At 44.9% G+C, this 22,867-nt stretch overlaps 1 protein-coding gene across 1 annotated transcript in view; it reads left to right on the top strand.

Moving 5' to 3' along the window:
- The window catches only part of LOC115166869 (major intrinsically disordered Notch2-binding receptor 1), a 60,353-nt gene extending 39,688 nt beyond the window's left edge, over positions 1–20,665 (top strand). The window contains exon 4 of the mRNA XM_029720765.1: positions 17,438–20,665. Within this exon, the coding sequence (XP_029576625.1) occupies positions 17,438–17,635 (198 nt within the window). The 3' untranslated portion in view covers positions 17,636–20,665. The remainder of the gene's footprint in view (positions 1–17,437) is intronic.
- Positions 20,666–22,867: the final 2,202 nt, after the last annotated feature.

Raw genomic sequence — 22,867 nt, forward strand, 5'->3', positions numbered from 1 at the left:
CAGAAAATCACTAAAATTTCCTTATTCAAAGTTGAACTATAGTGAATGAGGCCAGTAGTATTCTGTTGAGAGAGATAATCAACTCTGCAGTGAATGAGTAATTATCTTATCTCCAATTATGAACGGCTAGGCATTTAGCTTCTTACAGTTGTCGTGACGTTGTATTAGTTAATGTGACGACTGCTGCTCATCGAATGATTAACGGTTTATAATTGCGTGATTAAATGAATTAAGCAATGAATCAAGCAATTATTAACTCATTAACCTGGGGCACCATGGGAACATTGTTTTGATTGAGTTTCTATTTCCCAAATTAACTCAAAGGATATCAGAATATCGATTACAACAGTCGCTAAATTAATCAATTTCCTCTACAGTCTCATAATCTGAACGTCGTACAATCCGGGAATCTGCACGGACCCGGGCTTTACCACTGAATTTACCACACCAATCTTAGTTGATTATTTATTTACTAGCAAGCTAAAATGATGATAAAAATACACATACACAAAACACAGTCTAGCTATTGATTAGGACTTAGTATAACGGGCCAACACACTATGGCGCTTGTTACCCAAAATGGGGATTTTAAAGAGAGAGAAACAAAGGAAGTACACGAGAGAAATATACATTTGGGTTCATTTGTCAGCCATGCTTATTTAACTAGCCTTGCCCCGAACTGCCGCTCTTATGGGTCAGAATATAATGATGTAATTACGTGTTGGAGGTCTCAGGTGGGAAGCTCCGCGTGGGTCGTTTAGGCTTCTAAATGGCGCAATTCTCCGGCGCAACTCTCTGGTTGTCCTCACGATGTCAGTGTCCTTCTTGGCTAAATGGTCTGATCCCTCGCCCTTGATCTGAAAGGGGTCTTCTGAGGACAGACAGCTCTGCAGCTCAGAGCTCACAGCTTCGGCCCGAACGGGGTCGATACCACGATTCAATGGAGAGTGGAGGCTGGGTGGTTCGGCTTGAATTCACCCGCTTAGACACAGCTACTCGTCCGTAGCTCGTGTAGAAAAATATTTCTTTGTCTTCAACCTTGTGTTTCGTTTTGGGGTTCGTCGACTTTGTTAGACCTTAGCTGCAGCTTGGGGTCAATAGTCTCCTATGTTAATTCTTCACTCTCCTGTCTTATACCCTCGGGTCAGAAGTGGGTGTAACCGCCTTTAGGGCAATTCTCTGGGCGGACCAAGTAAAGGGGGCAAGGCTTTGGCTCTAGAAAATATCCAATTTTAGACACTAACTTCACATTTCATCTTTACCAAAACATTCTGTTTGATTTGGATATTTTCTACACAACGTACAAATGTATAAACATCAGGCACATACGGGGAAAACTCTTAAAGGTACAATGTTTTCATAATAACGTCATCTCTTAACCTTTAAAAACAAATACAAAAGTTACATACATTTTACTATTCCACTTTTCGTCATAACCACCATTGTGGCTGACGGAAACCATTGTTCCAAAGTCCCTTTATTGCATGTTTAATGTTCTGAGGCCAGTTCTCCATTGTTAGGACAAAGGAATTTCTCTGTGGCCTAAGTTTATTATGGGCATGAGGTGTCATAAAACCCCCACATCTTCAGACCCCTAGATTTCTCCTCCTCTGTTGGGGGTTTGGGAGATAATCTGTAGGGTGGTGGTCTCCTGTACCCTGACCTGATCAGGACAGTCATGACAGTCCCCCTCTGGTAGGTTCAACTTGGAATGATTCTGCATGTTGCAACCCACCATAAGAATGACCATCGGATGTCCTGGTCTGTGGATCATCAGAGCAGCCCCCCCCCCCCTTTGGTGGTTCCCCCTGGTAGGCTTTCCGCAAGCTGTGGATCACCACCAGAATGGATCAAGGAGGTCTGGCAGTGGCTCTGTGTTCCGGCCCGTCGTCCGGTTATCCCGGTTAGTGGACCTAGGCAGTAACTTGGCAGACGTTAATAACGCACAACACTCATGCAATACATCATTACATTTCCTCCCCAAACGAGCGGCGTCTTGGCTCTAAGGCTTCCTAAGTGTCAAAGGTAATGAAACGAAAAATTGGAATAAAAACATAAAAGTATACAAAATATGTCTACCACACCTTAATAATCTAATATGGACTATGTTCTATATATGTCCAAGGTCTTGGCTAAATAGCTCTATCATGGCATTGTCTCTAATGTCATGTCTAGGGTGATCCTACTTGCAGGTGGGTAGTTAAGGCACTTGGAAAACTTGGCCCCTGAAGGCCAAAGCTTACATTAGGGACATTACTGGGCTGACCTAGCGAGTTCGGGAGAGGAGGCTGGGACTGGGCCCTGTAAGAGGGTTTCCGGATCCATTGCCAACTTTCCAAAAATCGGGATCGCTTCCATCCCACGGGTGATCCTAGTATAAGACCTCATTAGGTCTTCCATTGCACGTGTGCGCCTGTGTACGTAGTAGGTGCACACGCCAAGGGAAATGAGACCAAGGATCATGGTAACAGTCAGGATACTGTCCGGCACCGTCCAAGAGCGGGCGACAGACCAATCTTTTGGTCTGTAGTCAGTCGGGTCGACTAACAGTGCCTCATCCAGTACGCTAAGATCGACAGTCATGGGTCCCTCGTACTGGATTTGGTATTGAATGGCTTGTGGTAACTCAAGGGAACGTTTAGCAAAAGCGTCCGGCATTTCAATCTCTGTGTCTATCCGGTCGTCGGGAAGGTGGTATAGAGCGAGGTCGTCTACGTGAATAATCGCCCCCTCTGGTACCGTAACAAAAACAGTCTGGTTGGGGAGGTTCAATTGGGTGATGGAGTCATGGCGTTCGTAAGTCATAGTGGCGGACGCGAACGGTGTGTTGACCAACCATCGGTTCCCTACCACCTCCACTTGTGTGGTGGTGGCCCCATCCCTGGCTGTTAGTTTGGCTCTACAGCGTTCTTCGCTGGTGATAGCTTTAATACCACAAAGACGCTCAGTGTTATCCCTGACAAATGGTTTGCTAGGACAAAGGTAGTGGACATCTTTGGTTAGAGTACACATTAGCAGGTTAGGGGTGAGATAGAAATCTGGGTTGTTTTCCTGGTAAGCTACAACTGGGGGCGTGGCAATCTTTACGTGGGTACTGTCGCGCCAAAATCCTACATTGAGAACCGTTTTCAATCTATAGATATTCTCCAGTTCAACAACCGGCAGCGTCAGTAGAAAACCCACTTCATTACGATCAACATCAACGTGTATTGGGATGGCCGACCCCAGACTATAGGCCAAATGTGATTGTAACGGCCTTAGTGTGGTTGAAGTAGCTGAGGTCAATATGTCGTGCACCATTGAGAGGGGCACTAGATATGAGGGGATTCTATTCATGGCCAAGTGGTCCATAGAAGAGCTAACTTCACGGAGAAAATCCTCCTGTAACAATCGAACCAATTGGACATGGGCATAGTCATGGTTCATGACCTCTGCTAGCTTTCCTACAGACAGGATAGTTTTGTTCAGGAGAGTAGCGTGTGTGTTGACCACCAGAATAGTGTCCTGGAGAGACTTTCCCACATGTTGCAACCTAAGGGCCTGTGCCTTCATCTGCTGCTGGATAAGTGGCATCTCTTCAGTAATCTCCCTAACATTCCTCTTGACTGTGGCTAGACTGACTGCGTTGACGGCAGTGGTACCTAGGGCAAATAGTGACCCTACGGCTGCCCCTATCGATAGTAGCGCCCCGATGAATCGTTTTTCTCGCCTGGGCTCAGCTAGTTCTGACTGGGTTACTGTGAACTTTTGGAGTTGGGCCAACATATGGGCAGTGTCTAGCTGGGCGTGCTTAATTGCCTGGCTGGTCCAGTCAGCCCCGGCCCAACTCAAATGCGCCGCAGGTGGAATGTGTTGGCGGTACACATTCTCTGCATCTAGGCGGACATATACCCTCTGCGTGTGTACTCTGCAGTTAGTTATGAGGAGTCCTGGATCGTCGCGGAGAATGATTCCCGTAGGGGGTTCGTTCGTGATTACGTCTGCTGGGTTGGTTTTGACCAGGGCGCAGAGTGTCAGGATCATCCAAAGGAACTCCATCCTACAGAAACGCATAATCGGAGATCGTTGGATTATTTCAGTTATTTGTATTCGTAAACAAAAATTGTTTTGACAACTATTTTCTGTTTTTCTTATTTTTAATCAGTACGGCGCAGGACGATATCACTAGTGACAACAGATGCATATCTGGTAGCTGGGAAGAGAATAAAAGATATTAGGTGCAACGTACTGGTCTCCTGGAAGGGATCAGCTGAGGGTACTTAAGAATTTTCTTAGTACCTCTGTTTTTTTTCTAGGGTTTTTATCTATTCGGTGCTGGCTAGCACCCCTTCTATTCCCATGGGGGGAGTGTACAACTTGATTTGGTTCCGGTGGACCCACTTTAATGTGGCGTTTTGTCGACCTTTGCTGATTTTGATCTGGTAAGCTACAGGTGATAGCTTCACCACAATCTCGTGTGGCCCCGTCCAGTGGGGCAGGAACTTTGTTGCGACGCCCGCGGGTTTGGTGTATATGTAGTACCACACCTTATCTCCGACCTCGAACACCTGGTGTGAGGCTTTTTTGTCGTAATAGGTCTTGTCACCTTCTGCACTTCTTTCCAATTGTCCTTGAGCGTACGCAAAGGTAGTCTGGAGATGGTTCCGCAAGTCGGTCACGTATTGATGAGCCGTGTAGGCGGTGGCTGCGGCAACATCTCCCGGTTGGTACAGGAGATGCAGTGGAAGGGTCATTTGCCGGCCCGTCATCATCTCAAAGGGTGTCATTCCCGTAGACCTGTTGCGTGTGGCTCTGATTGCCATCAGTACCAATGGGAGTTTGAGGTCCCAATCTTTGTGGTTGGCTGCCACATATTTCCTCAAGATTCTGACAATTGATTGGTTGCTCCTTTCTACCCCCCCCCCCCCCCCCGAGCTCCTAGGGTGGTACGCGATGTGGAGTTTAGCTTTGACTCCCAGGAGCTTCCACAGTTCGGTCATTACAGCTGCCGAAAAGTGGGTTCCTCTGTCGCTGTTCACGGTTTCTCCTGGCAGGCCGAAACGACTGAAAACGTGGTTTAGCAAAAGAACGGCAGTGGTTTCCGCTGTGTCATTGGTCGCCGGCAGGCACTCCACCCACTTTGTGAATGCGCAAGTCACTGTGAGGAGGTACTTGTTGCCTCTGGCAGACCTGGCAACTGGGCCGACCCAGTCGATCTGGATCGAGCTCCAGGGGTAAGACACACCCTTGCGTTGCAGGGGTGCTCTGTGAAGTGGCTTGGTGGGTTGAAACTGGCAGCAAACTAGACACCCCCTCACGTATCGTGCCACGTCTTGTTCCATGTGAGGCCAGTGGGCCACCTGTCGCAATGTTTCACATGTAGCCTTGACCCCCCTATGGCCTCCACATGGCTCGTCGTGGGCATGAGCTATCATTATCCCCCTCTGTGTTTCAGGAACCACCCACCTTCGAGCGGTGTCGGTTTCTGAAACATACACCAATAGGTCATCTACAAGTGTGAGGTGCTGTTTAGTTGCGTACAGTGAACGCAAGTCGTGTGAACCTGCCAAAGCCAGTTCGGACACTGGGTGGTTGACAGGATCCGACAGGAATGCCATCAACGTGGCGAGGGACTCATCTTGGTGTTGCATTGCTACCAGGTCGCCATTCATGAATGAATGCGTTAGCAACACATTATGTTTGTGCGACGACGTTTTCCGTGGTGCTACATGGCTACGCGTTACCGCAGACACCATAGCTTCCTCAGTGGGTTTTTCGTCTCGAGCAGCAAACACCCAAGGGGTGCCGTGAATTGCACCAGATTTCGCCATGCTGTCAGCATGGTCGTTGCCAAGTTTGTCACGACCAGGTGATTTGGAGTGTCCCTTGACTTTCTTCCAATACACCTGTATGTCGTGTTTGGTGATGAGGTCATCACAAGCTAGAATGAGCTCTTTGTTTTTCACCTCTTTACCACTTGAAGTAGTCATGTGCTTTTGTTTCCAAAACGGCAAGTGGCATAAGAAGGTGAGTCTCGCGTAGTTAGAGTCGGTGCAGATCGCCAGTTCTGCCAATTCGTTTTTCACCGCTGTTTGCAGGGTGATCAACACGCCAGCCACTTCTGCAAACTGGCTGGTCTTGTTGCCAAGCTGAAATTGAAGTGGTTTGCACGGAATGTCGTTGTGCCATACCAATCCCACCCCAGCTTGCAAGTGGTCTAGATGGCGGTAAGAACAGCCATCTACAAATGCCATCGGCATGTCGAGACACACGTTCTCTTCGAAATAGTGATGGTTCGAAGGCAATGGAGGAGCGATGTCACGCGGGGGTGGTCCGGAGTCGGTTTCATCGTCACCACAGTGTTGACACACCGCCAAAGCACTGCCCAAAGGCAGGTTCTTTGCTTTTGCGTAGTTGATTACTACATCATGGCTCTGCAGCGTCATGAGCCAAGCCGCTATCCTGCTGTTGTGTACAGCACCCTCACGGATTCGTTGGCTTTTCAGAAAAGTCACAGGCTGGTGACATGTTTCTATGATCACCTTTTGTCCGCCGACATAACTGGTGAAGTGTTTGATCGCCCAGACTGTCGACAGCAGCGCTTTTTCGCAGTCTGAGTATTTGTGTTCGGCAGGGTTGAGTGTTTTGCTCGCGTAAGCAACCACACGTTTGTCTTGGTCGTATTTTTGGTACAACCCAGCGCTAAGGCAGTGCTCTGAGAAACCGACTTCCAAAAAGAATGTCTTGTCTTTGTTGGGGTATACCAGGCAGGGTGCCTCGCAAAGCAGGTTTTTCAAGGAAGCCACCGCTTCGTTGTGAGTGACATCCCAAACGAATGGGGTGTCTTTCTGAAGAAGGTGAGTCAACGGTTTTGACAAGTCGGCGTAGTTTTCGATGAATTGACGGGAGTAATTACATACTCCCAAGAAGCTGCGCATCTCGTGAAGGTTTGTAGGTGTTTTGATGTTGCGGACTGCTTGGATTCGGTTAGACTGTGGCAGGATGTCCTCGGCACCCACCAGAAGCCCAACGTAGTTTACCTTGGTCCTGCACCATTGTCCTTTCATGATGGCCAACTTAGCCCCTGCAGTCCCGAGTTGGGTGAGAACGTGGTCCATTTCATTGAGGTGATGTGACCAAGTCTCACTTCTCATGAGAACGTCGTCCACGTAAATTATCGTCCCCCTAGAGGCTGCATCTGGCATTGCCTTGTGCAGGAAGATGTTGAACTCTGAGGGGGAGTTCGCATACCCGAATGGGCAACGATTGAACGTGAAGAGCTTGTTCGAGAAAGAGAAAGCCAACTTGTGTTGGTCACGTGGGTCGACTGTCATGGTCCAGAAACCATTTGCCACGTCGACGGTGGAGAAGTACTTGGCGTTTGCCACCTTTGGCAACTCTTGGTCGAGCTGTGTCATTGGCCAACGAGACAACGGAACCAGTTTGTTGAGTTGTCTATAGTCAATGGTAAGACGCCATTTACCCGTTGGTTTCAGAACGGGCCACACGGGAGCGCTGTACGTACTGTTACATTCCCTGATTATCCGTTTAGCTAATAAGGAATCGATAATCTCTTGTACTGCTGCGTATGCTGCGAGCGGGATTTTGTATTGTCTAACGAATGTAGGAGTGGCTCCGGGTGGCGTAGGAATACGCACCACATGGATACCCGTAACCCCGCAATCCAGCGAGTCTGTCGACCAGATCTCACTGTGTTTGTTAAACAATTCTCTCAACTGATGGCGTTCAGTGTCATTGACAAGAGCATCAGCCTCCGACAGTAGTTGTATTACCTGTACATGGAAACCAGGATATGGTTCGGCGACATTGTACAGGTCTTCATCGGGTGGTGACGGCATGTCACCTTTGGAAGAGTCAACGGTTGTTTCCTCACAAGAGTGTACTTCGCATGCAGGAGGAGACGCAATATCATCCTCCGTGACGATGGAGTATATTAACAGGTTGCTGTCAGGATCGACATCCAGCCGGAATGCCGATGTGTCGTCCAGTGGCAATACAGGAGTTAGTGCTATTGCTTTTGACTGACAAGTAAACAGCGTACCTCCCTCGCCATCTAGGTCTAGGGAGGACGGAAGAGGCCCAATCACAGGAACAACTAGTTCAAAATCATGGAAGGCGTAATCGATCAATGTTCCTAGCTGAGTGTGCAGAGGAATGGAAATATCCGCTTGAGTCAGATTTTGTACCAGGAGGTAAGTGGATCTAGCGGTTAGTTCCAACAGTGGGTTGCCATTGATAGTTAGCCCCAAGTCGAATAGTTTTGGGGAGGGTTGGAAGAACGCAGTGGTGCCTTCCATCCGGTATCCGGGCGCCAGGTTCAGTCTTACAGAAACCTCTGTGGTTCTTGCCGGTATCAACATGGCGGACTCAGTTATCGTCTTGCAAGCTTCAGGAATAGTCTGCCTGGAAGCCATTCGCACCGGGTCGAAAGACAAGGCATGTTGGTTTGGCTGCTCCAAAGACCAAAGAACTTGGTGTATGGTATCAAGTTTAACACCCAATCTTACCAAAATGTCCGCGACAACCAGTAGGTAGTGGGATAATTCCTTGGTTCCAATGCGGATCGATAGCGCACACACCCCTATTGCGGTGAGTGTTGTCTGGGGAGTCGTTCCCAGTGGAAATCTAAACGTTTTCGGCACAAGGGGATGGCAGTTAGCCGTTTTCGAAATTTCGTTGAACATTTCCAAACTGATTGCGGATTTTTCTGACCAGGTGGCCAGCCTGGTATCCTCAGCCATAGTGCCGTTTAGGCACACGCCCCCTATCAGAGGAGGGCGGTAAGTGTCGGCTGGTGAATCACCCAAGCCGCACAAGAAAACCACATGTTCGGTTAAGTTCCGAGTCGAACTCACATTGTCCTTTGCCACAAATGGCGGGCTCATGGCCAAGTTCACAGGGTTTGCGTCAGATGCTGACGTCGGACCCACGTCGTTGCACAATGTATGGCAGGTAGCCTTGGAAGAATGCGGCGAAGTCAACGGAGTTGGCATAGGTATTTGTGACCAGATTTGATTGGTTTTCCAATCCATTAGTGGTACCAAACGGTCAATTAAATCACTCCCAATCAGCATTCGTTCGATTTCGATGCTAGTCACATACACGGGGTGTATCAGTGACACGCTTTCGAAGTTGAGTTTAAGTAGGAGACGTTTGGTTAGGGGCGAGGTAGCTGGAGTGAAACCTCGAAGATTCGTATCGCAATGTTCCGTTTTCAACCAACGTTTTGTTGGGTCCACTGCCCTTTTTAGTTCATCCAGCAAGATTTCGGATATGAGGGAAATTGTTGAACCCGAATCTATCAGAGCGTGACAGGTCACACAGTCCTCCAGGACTGTTCTAAGGTATGGCCTGTTCGAGTTGGTTTTTCTCGTCATATCCCCAACAAAATGGAGTGGGTTGGGAGAACGGAGCGGTTTGTAATCTGCGTCGATTTCCAAGACAGATAAGTCACTTACGTGACCCAGTGGGTCCTCTATCGGAATGGTAGAGGAATCATCTGTTGCACAGCTGCTTATCTCGTGCATCTCCACCTCCGTGTCCAAGTCTGTAGACAAAACCTGCGGGCTTGTGTCTAGAACGGGCGGTACCTGGACAGGGATTCGAGTGGGGGCGGGGGTAATGGAAATGTTTGCGTCCTCTTGAATTGCATGAATTTCGGCGGACTCGGTTTCCAACGATTTTACGCCTAGTCATGAGGATTTATCCTTGTCCTCTTTCTCAAATTTCTTACGATGCAGTACATCTTTTATCAGAGCTTCTATATCATTTCGGTTAGCGTTTAAATCATTGTTGAACACTTTGTTGCCCTTGTTACGCTTGTTACCCTTGTGTCCTGACCCTTTGTGAGAGTTAGGCGGAGGGGCATGTCGGCTAGGTTGATCTCTACGGGACCTGTTAGATTGGGGACGTTCATCGTAGCTATTGTTACGGCGGTGGTTGTCGGGGTGGTGGTTACTTGGTAGCCACCCCCTTTGATCGTCCTCTTTTACAGCATATGTCCCTGATGCAGCCCCTTCTAATTCGAGTGATGGTTCCCGCCTAAGCTCGAAAGTCGAGGTGTCCGGGCTCTTAGCCCGGCTTGCTTTTGATGCTTCAAAAGCGGTGCTTGCCAGCTCTCGGAGCGTCGAGATTGGCAACCCGACGTGGGCAGTAGGGCCCAAGTAGTTAATGAAGTTGGGAGACATGTTTGACAGAAAAAGTTGTTTGAACGGTAATAGGTCTTCCATTCCTGTTTCAGTGAGCATGCCAAAGTAAGCTGAACGAAGCCGGTGATAGTAGGCTTGTGGGTGTTCATTTCGAGCTTGTCTGATATTGTTAGCCAACGAACTATCGTGTTTGCGAGTCGCAGAACCACTGAATTCTATTTTCAAAACCGTGGCAAGTTTAGCATAGTCGTTTTGCACGTGTTGCTCTTGTAGACGGATGAACCTTGTCACGTGTCTGTTGGACGTTCGCTTCAAAAGATAGAGCCTGTCTGCATTCGTAGCGTTTGGGTAGCCATCCAAGGCGTCCTCTATGTCTGCTAAGAATGTCTCAGTGTCGTTTGGCTTTCCCGGAACGGGGTCGAAGAGGCGGAAGTTTTTGACGATTTTGTCAAGGCGATCCCCGCCAAGTGCGCGGGGAGCATCTGCACTCTCCCGTGGCGAATTGTGGGCCGAGAGGCCAAGAGGAAAAGTCAAGCTGTGGTTGTGTTGGCGAGGAGGCCCCAATTCACTGTGGGCCGAATGGCCAAGAGAAAGAGGCTGAAATCTCCTGTCATCTACATTCACTCGTTCTCTTAGCTCAGGATGTGAGCTAGGTTGCTTGGTTTGGTTGTCCCGCGATAGCGCGTGACTGTTCTGGAGTTCCTCCAGATGATACCTAAGGGTGGTGTTATGCTGCATCGCAGAGTCCACCTGGCAGTTGAGGGTGTTTATTTTCGACACGTAGGTGTCGCCCTTGCTTCGCTCGGCCTCATACTTATCTGTCATGGTTTGCAGGGAGAGGTCGCGAGTGTGGAGTGAGAGATCCAGTGATGCGATGTCCTCCTTTTGTTTAGAGGTCACATTTTCCAACTTTCTCACCTGGTCTTTCTCATCCTTCATTAAATCAGCGACTTCAATGAGTTCTGCTGTTTTGTCCTCCAACTTGGTCATTGTGTTCATTAACTGATCGTCTTTGGTCTGCAGCTTTTGGAATAGAGCATTATTGCTTTGAGTGGTTTCATTCACAACCGTTTGTAGGGCATCAATTTGCTCGCCCCGTTTTCTAGCTAGCTCGTCCGATTCATCTAGTTTCGCGTGGACTTTATCGTATTTAGTTTTGGCTAAACCGAGTTGTTCTTTTAGAATACGGACTTGGTCAAGAGTTTGTTCGCGTTCTTTGTTATAAGTGTTAGACAGATCTTCCAATTTATCTGTTCTCACACACAGTTCCTCAGCTAGCAGTAGCTTATCTTTTTCGGCTTTCGATGCCAGCTCCTTGGTTCTCTCCACCTGTACCTTGAACTCCCCAGCTTCCTGCTCGTGCCTCTGCTGGGCACTGAGGTACTGGTGCACTGTCCATCTCTGCTGGTGGGCATAGTTGAGGGCTAAACTGGAGAGAACCTTCACAAGGCCTCCGCCTGATGGTCTATTTTGAAGAGCGTCTGTCGCAATGTCTGCATTTTTCTCGCTTATGGCATTGAAATCTAACATTTTCAGCCCCTCGGCATAGTTAGGATTTGCATCGTTGCTGAGGTCCGCGATCAATCTTTCCGTGGGTGAAGGTCCACTGATTAGACGGGAAATGGGTGGAAACCCATCTGATGGATTGCTCATTATTATGATTGTCAGTTATTTCAATTTACGTAATGTTTGGGGTTTTTAGTTGGAGGCTGCAAACACGATTTAACTCAGTTTGTAAACGTCAGTGAATCATCAAGACTGGGTCAGTAATGTGAGTTGGTTATTACTGAACTTGCCAAAACAGGTTTAATTGATTAAATCGATTTTAATGATAAATCTAACCTGTATCGGCTATTTGGGAATTTTAATTTTAATTCACCTGAAAGAGTTGCTATCTCTAAGTTAACGTTGAAAAGTTTAACTATGTCTCATTGGTTAGTACACATTAGTTTGCGTATTATTCCAATAACCAACCTGGGCGGTAGTGTAGCAATTTAATGTATATTAAATTGAACGAGACAATGATATCCAATCAGTTGAGACTGGTTAGATATCGTACAGCATAACCTGAATTATTTAAAAAAATAATTACTGGTGATTCTTCACCACCGGAGGTCACTGTTAACACAAGCTAAAATCGACAGGGTACCAGTGAAAATAGAATTTTACAAAACTGTTAAAAAGTCTACCTAAACACCATTAAGCTGGTAAAACAGCTTTAATCTATTAATCAATTTGAATGATTAGTCAACCCAGTATAGGCTAAAGGAATTAGCTTTAATTAACCTGAAGTAATTGCTATATCTAAGTTAACATTGAAAAGTTTAACCATGTCTCATTGGTTATGGCACATTCGTGTGTGTATTATTCCCATAACCAACCATAGTGTACCAACCATAACCAGGTAGTGTAGCAATTTAATGTATATTAAATTGAACGAGACAATGATATCCAATCAGTTGAGACTGGTTGGATATCGTACAGCGTAACCTGACTTATTTCACGAAAAATGACTGGCGTTTCTTCGCCAGAGGTTACGGATAGCCCAAGCTGAGATCTCACAGGATTCCCGTCTAACGCGGGAATTCACTATGAACAAAGAGGAAAACAAAAATGGCTGCTCCCCTTTGTTAGCTTAGCATCTGGCGCAATGCTTAGCTTTCCTTGCGCGGGGTTTCCCCCTCGCCGCACAAGGGATGTTCCCTCCAACAAGGGAACAGGTTTACTTGGTGACGTCTCACGTTCAACCCTTAACCTCTCCCCGTTACCAAACGCGAGAGGTAGAGAGATAATAACTTCGCTTCGGTCAAACGAATATATCTACTCTAATTTCCGTAATGGCTGGCTCATATGTCCTCTGCTCTAGGAATTACTTATGACCGAGTCAGATCACTCCTGAAAGCGATCGACAGAAATAACACTACGTTAGGCCCAACTAGTATTATTTCTCAGAATGCCTGCATCGGCTGGTACATATGCCCTAGCTCGTAGCATTCGGTAGACCCCCCTTCACACTGGCTTTGGTCAGATATACAACAGGGGTCGTTCTCTCCCGACCAGTATCTGGGTGAAATGGAACGACACACACACTTCTCTCCCGCACTAGTCCTGCCTATAGCTATTAATGGAATGTATATATATTGCTACACAATTGATATGGATTAACACAACAGTGCGGCCTAGTCCTATCTTAGACTCCTCACAGGGGGCGCCATATGTCGTGACGTTGTATTAGTTAATGTGACGACTGCTGCTCATCGAATGATTAACGGTTTATAATTGCGTGGTTAAATGAATTAAGCAATGAATCAAGCAATTATTAACTCATTAACCTGGGGCACCATGGGAACATTGTTTTGATTGAGTTTCTATTTCCCAAATTAACTCAAAGGATATCAGAATATCGATTACAACAGTCGCTAAATTAATCAATTTCCTCTACAGACTCATAATCTGAACGTTGTACAATCCGGGAATCTGCACGGACCCGGGCTTTACCACTGAATTTACCACACCAATCTTAGTTGATTATTTATTTACTAGCAAGCTAAAATGATGATAAAAATACACATACACAAAACACAGTCTAGCTATTGATTAGGACTTAGTATAACGGGCCAACACACTATGGCGCTTGTTACCCAAAATGGGGATTTTAAAGAGAGAGAAACAAAGGAAGTACACGAGAGAAATATACATTTGGGTTCATTTGTCAGCCATGCTTATTTAACTAGCCTTGCCCCGAACTGCCGCTCTTATGGGTCAGAATATAATGATGTAATTACGTGTTGGAGGTCTCAGGTGGGAAGCTCCGCGTGGGTCGTTTAGGCTTCTAAATGACGCAATTCTCCGGCGCAACTCTCTGGTTGTCCTCACGATGTCAGTGTCCTTCTTGGCTAAATGGTCTGATCCCTCGCCCTTGATCTGAAAGGGGTCTTCTGAGGACAGACAGCTCTGTAGCTCAGAGCTCACAGCTTCGGCCCGAACGGGGTCGATACCACGATTCAATGGAGAGTGGAGGCTGGGTGGTTCGGCTTGAATTCACCCGCTTAGACACAGCTACTCGTCCGTAGCTCGTGTAGAAAAATATTTCTTTGTCTTCAACCTTGTGTTTCGTTTTGGGGTTCGTCGACTTTGTTAGACCTTAGCTGCAGCTTGGGGTCAATAGTCTCCTATGTTAATTCTTCACTCTCCTGTCTTATACCCTCAGGTCAGAAGTGGGTGTAACCTCCTTTAGGGCAATTCTCTGGGCGGACCAAGTAAAGGGGGCAAGGCTTTGGCTCTAGAAAATATCCAATTTTAGACACTAACTTCACATTTCATCTTTACCAAAACATTCTGTTTGATTTGGATATTTTCTACACAACGTACAAATGTATAAACATCAGGCACATACGGGGAAAACTCTTAAAGGTACAATGTTTTCATAATAACGTCATCTCTTAACCTTTAAAAACAAATACAAAAGTTACATACATTTTACTATTCCACTTTTCGTCATAACCACCATTGTGGCTGACGGAAACCATTGTTCCAAAGTCCCTTTATTGCATGTTTAATGTTCTGAGGCCAGTTCTCCATTGTTAGGACAAAGGAATTTCTCTGTGGCCTAAGTTTATTATGGGCATGAGGTGTCATAAAACCCCCACATCTTCAGACCCCTAGATCTCTCCTCCTCTGTTGGGGGTTTGGGAGATAATCTGTAGGGTGGTGGTCTCCTGTACCCTGACCTGATCAGGACAGTCATGACACAGTACATGCTTTTCTGTCTGTCTGCCTCTCTCTTTCTCTCTTCCTATTCTCCTCTCTCTCTCAAAATCTCTCTCTCTCTCTCTCTAACGCTCTCTCTCCCTCTCCAACACTCTCTCTCCCTGCTGGCATCAACACAAGAACATCATTAAATCCCCCAGCATTAATGCTCAAAGACGTCCTTTTGTACCAATCAATGAAGCACCCCTCTCCCTGATGGAAACCTCCACTATATTAGCAACAAAGCCCCACCCTGCCACTCTTTTGGTTAACAGCTGAGGAATATGGCTGGAGAAATGTAACCACTCTCAAATTCATAGACGGCGCTATGGATGCAAGGACTGATCATCCATGAGATCAAAGTGATAGTTCTAATCCTGTTTTTAAGCTATACAGTGATTACATTTACATTAAGTGGCAGGTAGCCTGGCGTTTAAGAGTGTTGGACCAGTAAGCCGGTGAGAAATATGCCGATGTGCCCTTGAGCAAGATACTTAACCATAATGGCTCCTGTAAATCGCTCTGTATGAGCGTCTATTTAAATGTAAGACATTGTTTACAACAAATGGAGGTAAACAAGCTCACATTTTGGGTTCTGATGGGGTACGACAGTTGATATAAGCTCATAAGGAATAATGGACCCTGCGAGAATCGATGGCCGCCGACTGTCTCATATTTATATTTAAAAAAATAATCTATTATGTAATTGATTTCAAAGTAAAAAAGTGTATGTACCAATCCCAGATTGCAACTCTGTTGTCCAGAATGTTACAGCTTGCCCTCTCCTTCCCATGTCTCCCAGGGAGCCAGATGGAAACTAACATTCACAAGGACACGGATTACCGTCGGCGGCCATTGATTCTCGCCAACCACCGCAAATGTTTATCACAGGGTCCATATAGGCAATAACACTGAAGGGGGATGAGGCTAGCCAAGAGGGAGTTGTCAGAGAAACAAGCAGATGGGAGAAATGGGAAGGCTGTAGTGTCAGAGACAGAAGTCTCCCAGGATCTCGCTCAGGCAGAAATGTAGGATCATTTTACTCCCCCTGAATCCTAACCTTAACCATTATGGGGATATGCAAAACTGACCCAAAATCAGTTTCAAGGGGCGTATCTTCTTTTAAATTTGTCAGGACCCAGGGGAAACGGGATGCGTCCCAAATGGCACCCTGTTCCCTTCATAGTTCACTACTTTTGACTACAGCTCTATGGGTGGTAGCCTGCCAACCTATACTGAACACCCCTGGTTGTTGCTGCATCTTGGATGCTGAGAGGAGAGCCAGAGGACAAGTCCATGCAGAGCAGTGGAAAATGAGGTTGCTGGCTCCCGCTGATTCTCTCTGTTTGTCTTATTTTCTCTCCTGTTTTCTCTCTCTCTCTCTCTCGCTTCTGATCTATCTCTCCTGTTTTATCCCTTTCTCTTTCTCTATCGCTCTCTCTCTCTCGTCTGATCTCTCTCCTGTTTTTTCCCTCTCTCTCTCTCTCTCTCTCTCTCTCTTGCTCTCTCTCCATTGCTCTCTCTTACAATCTCTCTTTGAAATGTGAGAGTCAATTAAAATATCAATGTATGATTGCTAGAAATCCAATCTTGGAAGAATAATTTTTTGCCCTCCATACTATACTCACATATGAGACATGGGATAAGAAGGGAATTCAGTCTGTTTGCCTGTTGTCCTGTTTCAACCAGAATGAAATAATAACTCCTCAATAATCAATGCATTCTTCATGAAATGTACTCTCATCTCTCTGTTTCACCTACATAAACTCTTTCCCACCGTCCTGTTTCAGTCAATATGGTGCTAAATCCTTGACAATGTAACTTTGCCCTAGTATACTGTACAGTGAGAAAGTCGTCATGTAGAAACACATTTGTGCGTGTCACAATAACACTTGAATGAAATAATTTGAATACTGCTGTCCCTACTCATTCTGCCATCAGATAGAGTAGCTCTCTCTTGGTCTCCTTCATTAACTGTCTTTTTCTTTCACTGCCCTATCTCTCTCCCTCTTTGTCTTTCAGATCCACTAAATCCATCTCTCTCTTTCTCTCTTGCTTCCTCATTGGCTGAGTCCCAATTCTCCACCCCTTTCCCAAAGTGTGCACTTGCACACTTTCCACAATGGTGAAAACTCCCTCTGGCCAATGTTAACAATCCAATTATTTTAAATACATGACCAGGAGTGTGCAAGTGTGCACTTTGCAAGAAGAGTGCAGAATTGGGACATAGCCTTTCTATCTAAAATCCGGGGTTGGGCTCAATTTGAATTGAAGTCACTCAGTTCAGGCAGTGAATTGTTTTTTTTTTATGTTAAAACCTTTGACATAAATACCTTTTCTTTTTCAGTTTATTAAGAATTAATTGAAAAGAAAATTGATTTTTTCAATTTTAGAATTTGAAATTCAGTTTACTTTCTGAGTTGACTGGCGTAAAAATCTAAATGACCCCAACCCTGCTAAAATCACATCCCAGTGGGCAAAACTGTTTGACTTGAACTCCAAATGTTCTTTCCACCCCAAACCCCTTCTTTCCTTTTCAGACGCAGGAGTCATTGAACCCCAATAACCTGGAGTACTGGATGGAGGATATCTACACGCCGGGTTACGATTCGCTGCTGAAGAGGAAGGAAGCGGAGTTTCGGAGAGCCAAGGTGTGCAAGATTGGAGCGCTGATTGCCGCAGCCGCCTGCACTGTGATCCTGGTCATCGTTGTGCCCATATGCACTATGAAGTCATGAAGTGCTCCAAGTCGTGCTCTACGAAGTGCACAAAGTCGCACACTTTCCCTCTGCCCCTGTTTATTATGGCTAATTGTGAAAGGACTGAATACGTGTGAGCAATATGGTATCAGTCCAATTACAGCCTCTGATTGGCTATGTGGATGTTTGAAGAGTGAGGTACATGTATTGTTTAATGTGAATCTGGCCTATGTTCGTGGTATTGGAATGAAGTCTATGCTCTTTTCTACATGATTTAGTTGTTATGCCACGGGATAGGGCATTGGTATTAGGCAATCGTCAGTACACATTCAAAATGACTTTGTTCAGAGGGGAATGTTGCAAGTTTGATCTTTTCTATTTATTTTTGCCTATATTTACTTATTGACATTTATGTATTTATGATCAAAGACAGACGGTATGCAACGGGAATGTACACAATGTCTACAGTATATCTTTTACATTTAAATTTATATTGTATTGGTGTACGATGTTCCAGAATATTACGAGTACAATATTTATTTCACTTTTTCTCTTTGTTAAAGGGGCAATCTGCAATTCAAAGAAAAACAACAAAGCGGCTTCCCAGCCAATGTTTTTGTTAACTGAAACAGATTATCTGTACAGTATACGGTCGACAGCTGAGTTTGTTTTTGTTTACTGAAACAGATTATCTGTACAGTATACGGTCGACAGCTGAGTTTGTTTTTGTTTACTGAAGCAGATTATCTGTACAGTATACGGTCGACAGCTGAATTTGTTTTTGTTTACTGAAACAGATTATCTGTACAGTATACGGTCGACAGCTGGATTTGTTTTTGTTTACTGAAGCAGATTATCTGTACAGTATACGGTCGACAGCTGGATTTGTTTTTGTAGACAGCGTCTGATATTTTATTTTAGTATAATTGCTGTATAATGTATTTTAATGAGAGTTATTTTTTGATGAATTATCTGGTAGAATGTGATGAGGTGCACCAGATATTATTTATCTTTATCTATAATAATAATAACCAGAGTTTTAATTCATGGGATTTTGTGTAATGCCTTTTCTAAATAGACATACAGTATATTGAAGTACTGTCGTTGAAATAGACGAATAACAGACAGTACATAAATAATACACAATATTAAACACTACAGAGCTAACCTGAATGTATTGAAAGTAGCATTACTCACAGAGAGAGCAAAACACACATATCATTTCTCATCGTCTCTTGAGCAGAATTGAGTTGAATGTTGCACTCCTTTCCTTGCTTTAGATAGTTTAACTACTAGCCAAATGCACACAGCTGCAGTAGGGAGCTCTGAAGTAGGGAGTTATTCTTTGCCTTGTGAGTGTTTTATACAGTAAATACTTGACGTTTCTACTGTTGACTAACTGAGCACCTCTGGGAGAGACACTTGTATTAGTTCAGTCAGCGTTATCGACTGCACCAATCTCCCAGGCTGTCAGAAACACTAACACTTGCAGAAGCTTCTTATGAAGTGCTGTGTCACCTTATAAATATTCATAGCACCTTCTATAGAGCATTATGACATGTTGTATTAATAAAGCAATACGACACAATAGGTTATGATGTATCGTGGATGTATGACATCTTAATAGCCCCATGCCTCGTTGCTTTACCTTACAGTTTCCTAACGGTCCATGACTGCATTCCAATGTGGTTTGAATGTGCTATGAATGTTTATAAGGCATTGTAACACTTCGTAAGAATCTGATTCAAGTAAAGATACAGTCCCTCCACTCAAGCCCTGCCTACCCATCTAGTCTCCTAAGAGGCCTTAGAACCACTGACTGCAAACTGCCTGCCGTTAAGGTTGTGTCCCAATAGTTTTGAAGAACGTCCTTGTCTCATCATCAACTGTAGCGGTGGTGATGAAAGGAAGGAGATGAATAGGGGAAGCTATTTCATAGTTCTGAGACACAACGTGAGATTCACATCTCCACTCATGAACCTGAGCTCAGAGACAGTAGGCAAACCAAGATGGCCGATCACACACACGTCACCCAGTTAACCGTAAACCAGGGGATGCTCTACTCCAGTCCTCCTTGGTTTCCCTCTCAAGTTAGTTCATTTAGGCTGTGTTCCAGGCTGACTACATTGCAGACTCCTGGCAGATATCAAAACGCCTGGATAGATGTTTAAGATATCAGCTAACCACATCCTATGATATAGCAATCTGATGCCTGACTGCAGTCGATGACGTGGCAAGCAACCGTTGGTTGATGCAATGCAACGTCTGCAATGTAGTTGGCTTGGAACACAACCTTTATGCTAGTGATTTATTTGCCACTTCAGGTGTTCCTGACACAACTGGGAGAGAACGTTATCATACTACAAAAATTAACATGAGGAAGTACGCACTTCAGGTTGTAAACATTAGAATTTCTCTTGTTTGATATAAGCGTTCAAAAGTAGACACAATAACCTGATAATGAAGCACTGGACCACTCAGTTTGATGTCAGGTTTGCCCGTTAGGAGAGGACTGGAGTTGAGCCCCCCACCTAATGGGTGAAGGTTACTGCAGGTTGACGTTTATTGTCATGAGTCTTGTCCTGGAGGCAGAATTGAGCGAATCCTCCTTAGATAGGTCAGATGCGAAGTCAAAATTGCCTATATTGTAAAAATTTTATTTAAGGTTGGGTTAGGCATTAGGGTTAGCAGTGTGGTTAAGGTTAGGTTTAAAATCAGATTTTATTACTTTGTGGCTGCACCCTCTAGTGACCACTCTGCAGAGCTGCCTCCAGAACAAGATTTAGGATGAAAAACGCTGACCTACGAAGATGCCTCTAGATGCTGATCTTGGGTCACTTTAGCATTTTCCTCACTGATGTATTGGGGAGGGGAATCTGATCCTAGATCTGTACCTAGGGGAAACTTCTCCCCTGAGCGGTGTAATGATTACCCAGTGGATTTGCCTTCAACACAGGAACTGTGAGCCGCAGCACACTGTAGTAGTCTGTAAATAGTTAGCTGCACACATCATGGCAACAGGTGTAAACTGGAATATACCACAATAAAAGACAACTGTTCTGACTGTTACTGTGTCTGTGTGACTGGACCTCTCTCTCGCAAAGTAGCAACGTTTGTTTTTAGCTGTCCTTTGAAATGAATATTTGCTGTGTGAAGTGGTTGTCATACTTACTCTTTATTGTTTTGTGATACTTTTTTATCGTTCACTTTTTGTCTTCAGTTGGAAGAAGAGGTTCAATGGAGAGATGACAGAATATTGCTCAGCATAACAAAGCCTGTGGTTTTCTGAGGGTTTTATTATGTTTTTATCTAGCTGTTCACTATTCATTAATGAGATTATTTTTAGTGTTCTTAAAGTTCATCGTTTGCATAATACTCCAGTTAGACTAATACAGTAGGATTTGTGAAAAGGTCAGGGACCGTACATTATGCATCAATCAAGCATCTCAGAGTAAAAGTGCTGATCTAAGATCAGGTCTCCTTCCTTATTCATTATCATTTAAAAAGTAAAACCGGTCTAGTCCTGAGGCGCTTTATGAACATGGGTCCAGATCACTGGTGTAGAAAGCAATTAGATCATTTACACCTTACGTACATATGTATGCAACACAAGAACACAATTAGCTACTCAAAATGACGATCCTGCATACTTGGGTCGAGTTACAAATTGCGGGGCTGCACACGTTAGGGTATTTTTGCTATGCGAATACGCAGGATCACCATTTTGCTAAGCTAATCGTAGTTCTTGCCTCCGTACCTATGTAGGTTGTAAATTAGGCTTTAGAGGAGTTTCCAACTGAGCCAAGTCCACATTACGTCTGCTATACTGTACATCCCCAGTGAGAACTGTCTGATGTTCCTCATAGAAAACTCTAACTGGGTCAGCCGACAAGGAACCTGGCCCAGGGGGATTGTTGGTACTGGAGTCCAGGATTTGGCCTAGAATACTGGAATACAACTGCACTGATAACACTTGGGGTGACAAATACCATAAAACTCATTATAATCTTGCAGTGTGATTTAATTTGACATTTCTTTAGCAATGTGCTTTATAAAAAGGTCAGTAATTATGCATCACTCAGTTAACTAAACTCTAGTTCAATAATCAACTTTTTATAGCACACATTGATGGAGAAAAGTGTCAAATGAAACTACGCTGACAGATTATTATGAGGTTTACAGTATAGTTAGCATAGACCTGAACTACAGTTGAAGTCGGAAGTTTACATACACCTTAGCCAAATACATTTAAACTCAGTTTTTCACAATTCCTGACATTTAATCCTAGTAAAAATTCCCTGTCTTAGGTCAGTTAGGATCACCACTTTATTTTAAGAATGTGAAATGTCAGAATAATAGTAGAGAGAATGATTTATTTCAGCTTTTATTTCTTTCATCACATTCCCAGTGGGTCAGAAGTTTACATAAATTGGGTGAATTTTGGACCATTCCTCCTGACAGAGCTGGTGTAACTGAGTCAGGTTTGTAGACCTCCTTGCTCGCACACGCTTTTTCAGTTCTGCCCACAAACTTTCAATGGGATTGAGGTCAGGGCTTTGTGATGGCCACTCCAATACCTTGACTTTGTTGTCCTTAAGCCATTTTGCCACAACTTTGGAAGTATGCTTGGGTCATTGTCCATTTGAAGACCCATTTGCGACCAAGTTTTAACTTCCTGACTGATGTCTTGAGATGTTGCCTCAATATATCCACATCATTTCCTCCTCATGATGCCATCTATTTTTGACGTGCACCAGTCCTTCCTGCAGCAAAGCACCCCCACAACATGATGCTGCCACCCCCGTGCTTCACGTTTGAGATGGTGATCTTTGGCTTGCAAGCCTCTCCCTTTTTCCTCCAAACATAATGATGGTCATTATGGCCAAACAGTTATATTTTTGTTTCATCAGACCAGAGGACATTTCTCCAAAAAGTAGGATCTTTGTCCCCATGTGCAGTTGCAAACCGTAGTCTGGCTTTTTTATGGCGGGTTTGAAGCTGTGGCTTCTTCGTTGCTGAGCGGCCTTTCAGGTTATGTCGATATAGAATTTGTTTTACTGTGGATATAGATACTTTTGTTCCTGTTTCCTCCAGCATCATCACAAGGTCCTTTGCTGTTGTTCTGGGATTGATTTGCACTTTTCGCACCAAAGTACGTTCATCTCTAGGAGACAGAACGCGTCTACTTCCTGAGCGGTATGACGACTGCGTGGTCCCATGGTATTTATACTTGTGTACTATTGTTTGTACAGATGAACGTGGTACCTTCAG

Source organism: Salmo trutta, chromosome 29 (genome assembly GCF_901001165.1).
Source record: "Salmo trutta chromosome 29, fSalTru1.1, whole genome shotgun sequence".
NCBI classification, from domain to species: Eukaryota; Metazoa; Chordata; class Actinopteri; order Salmoniformes; family Salmonidae; genus Salmo; species Salmo trutta.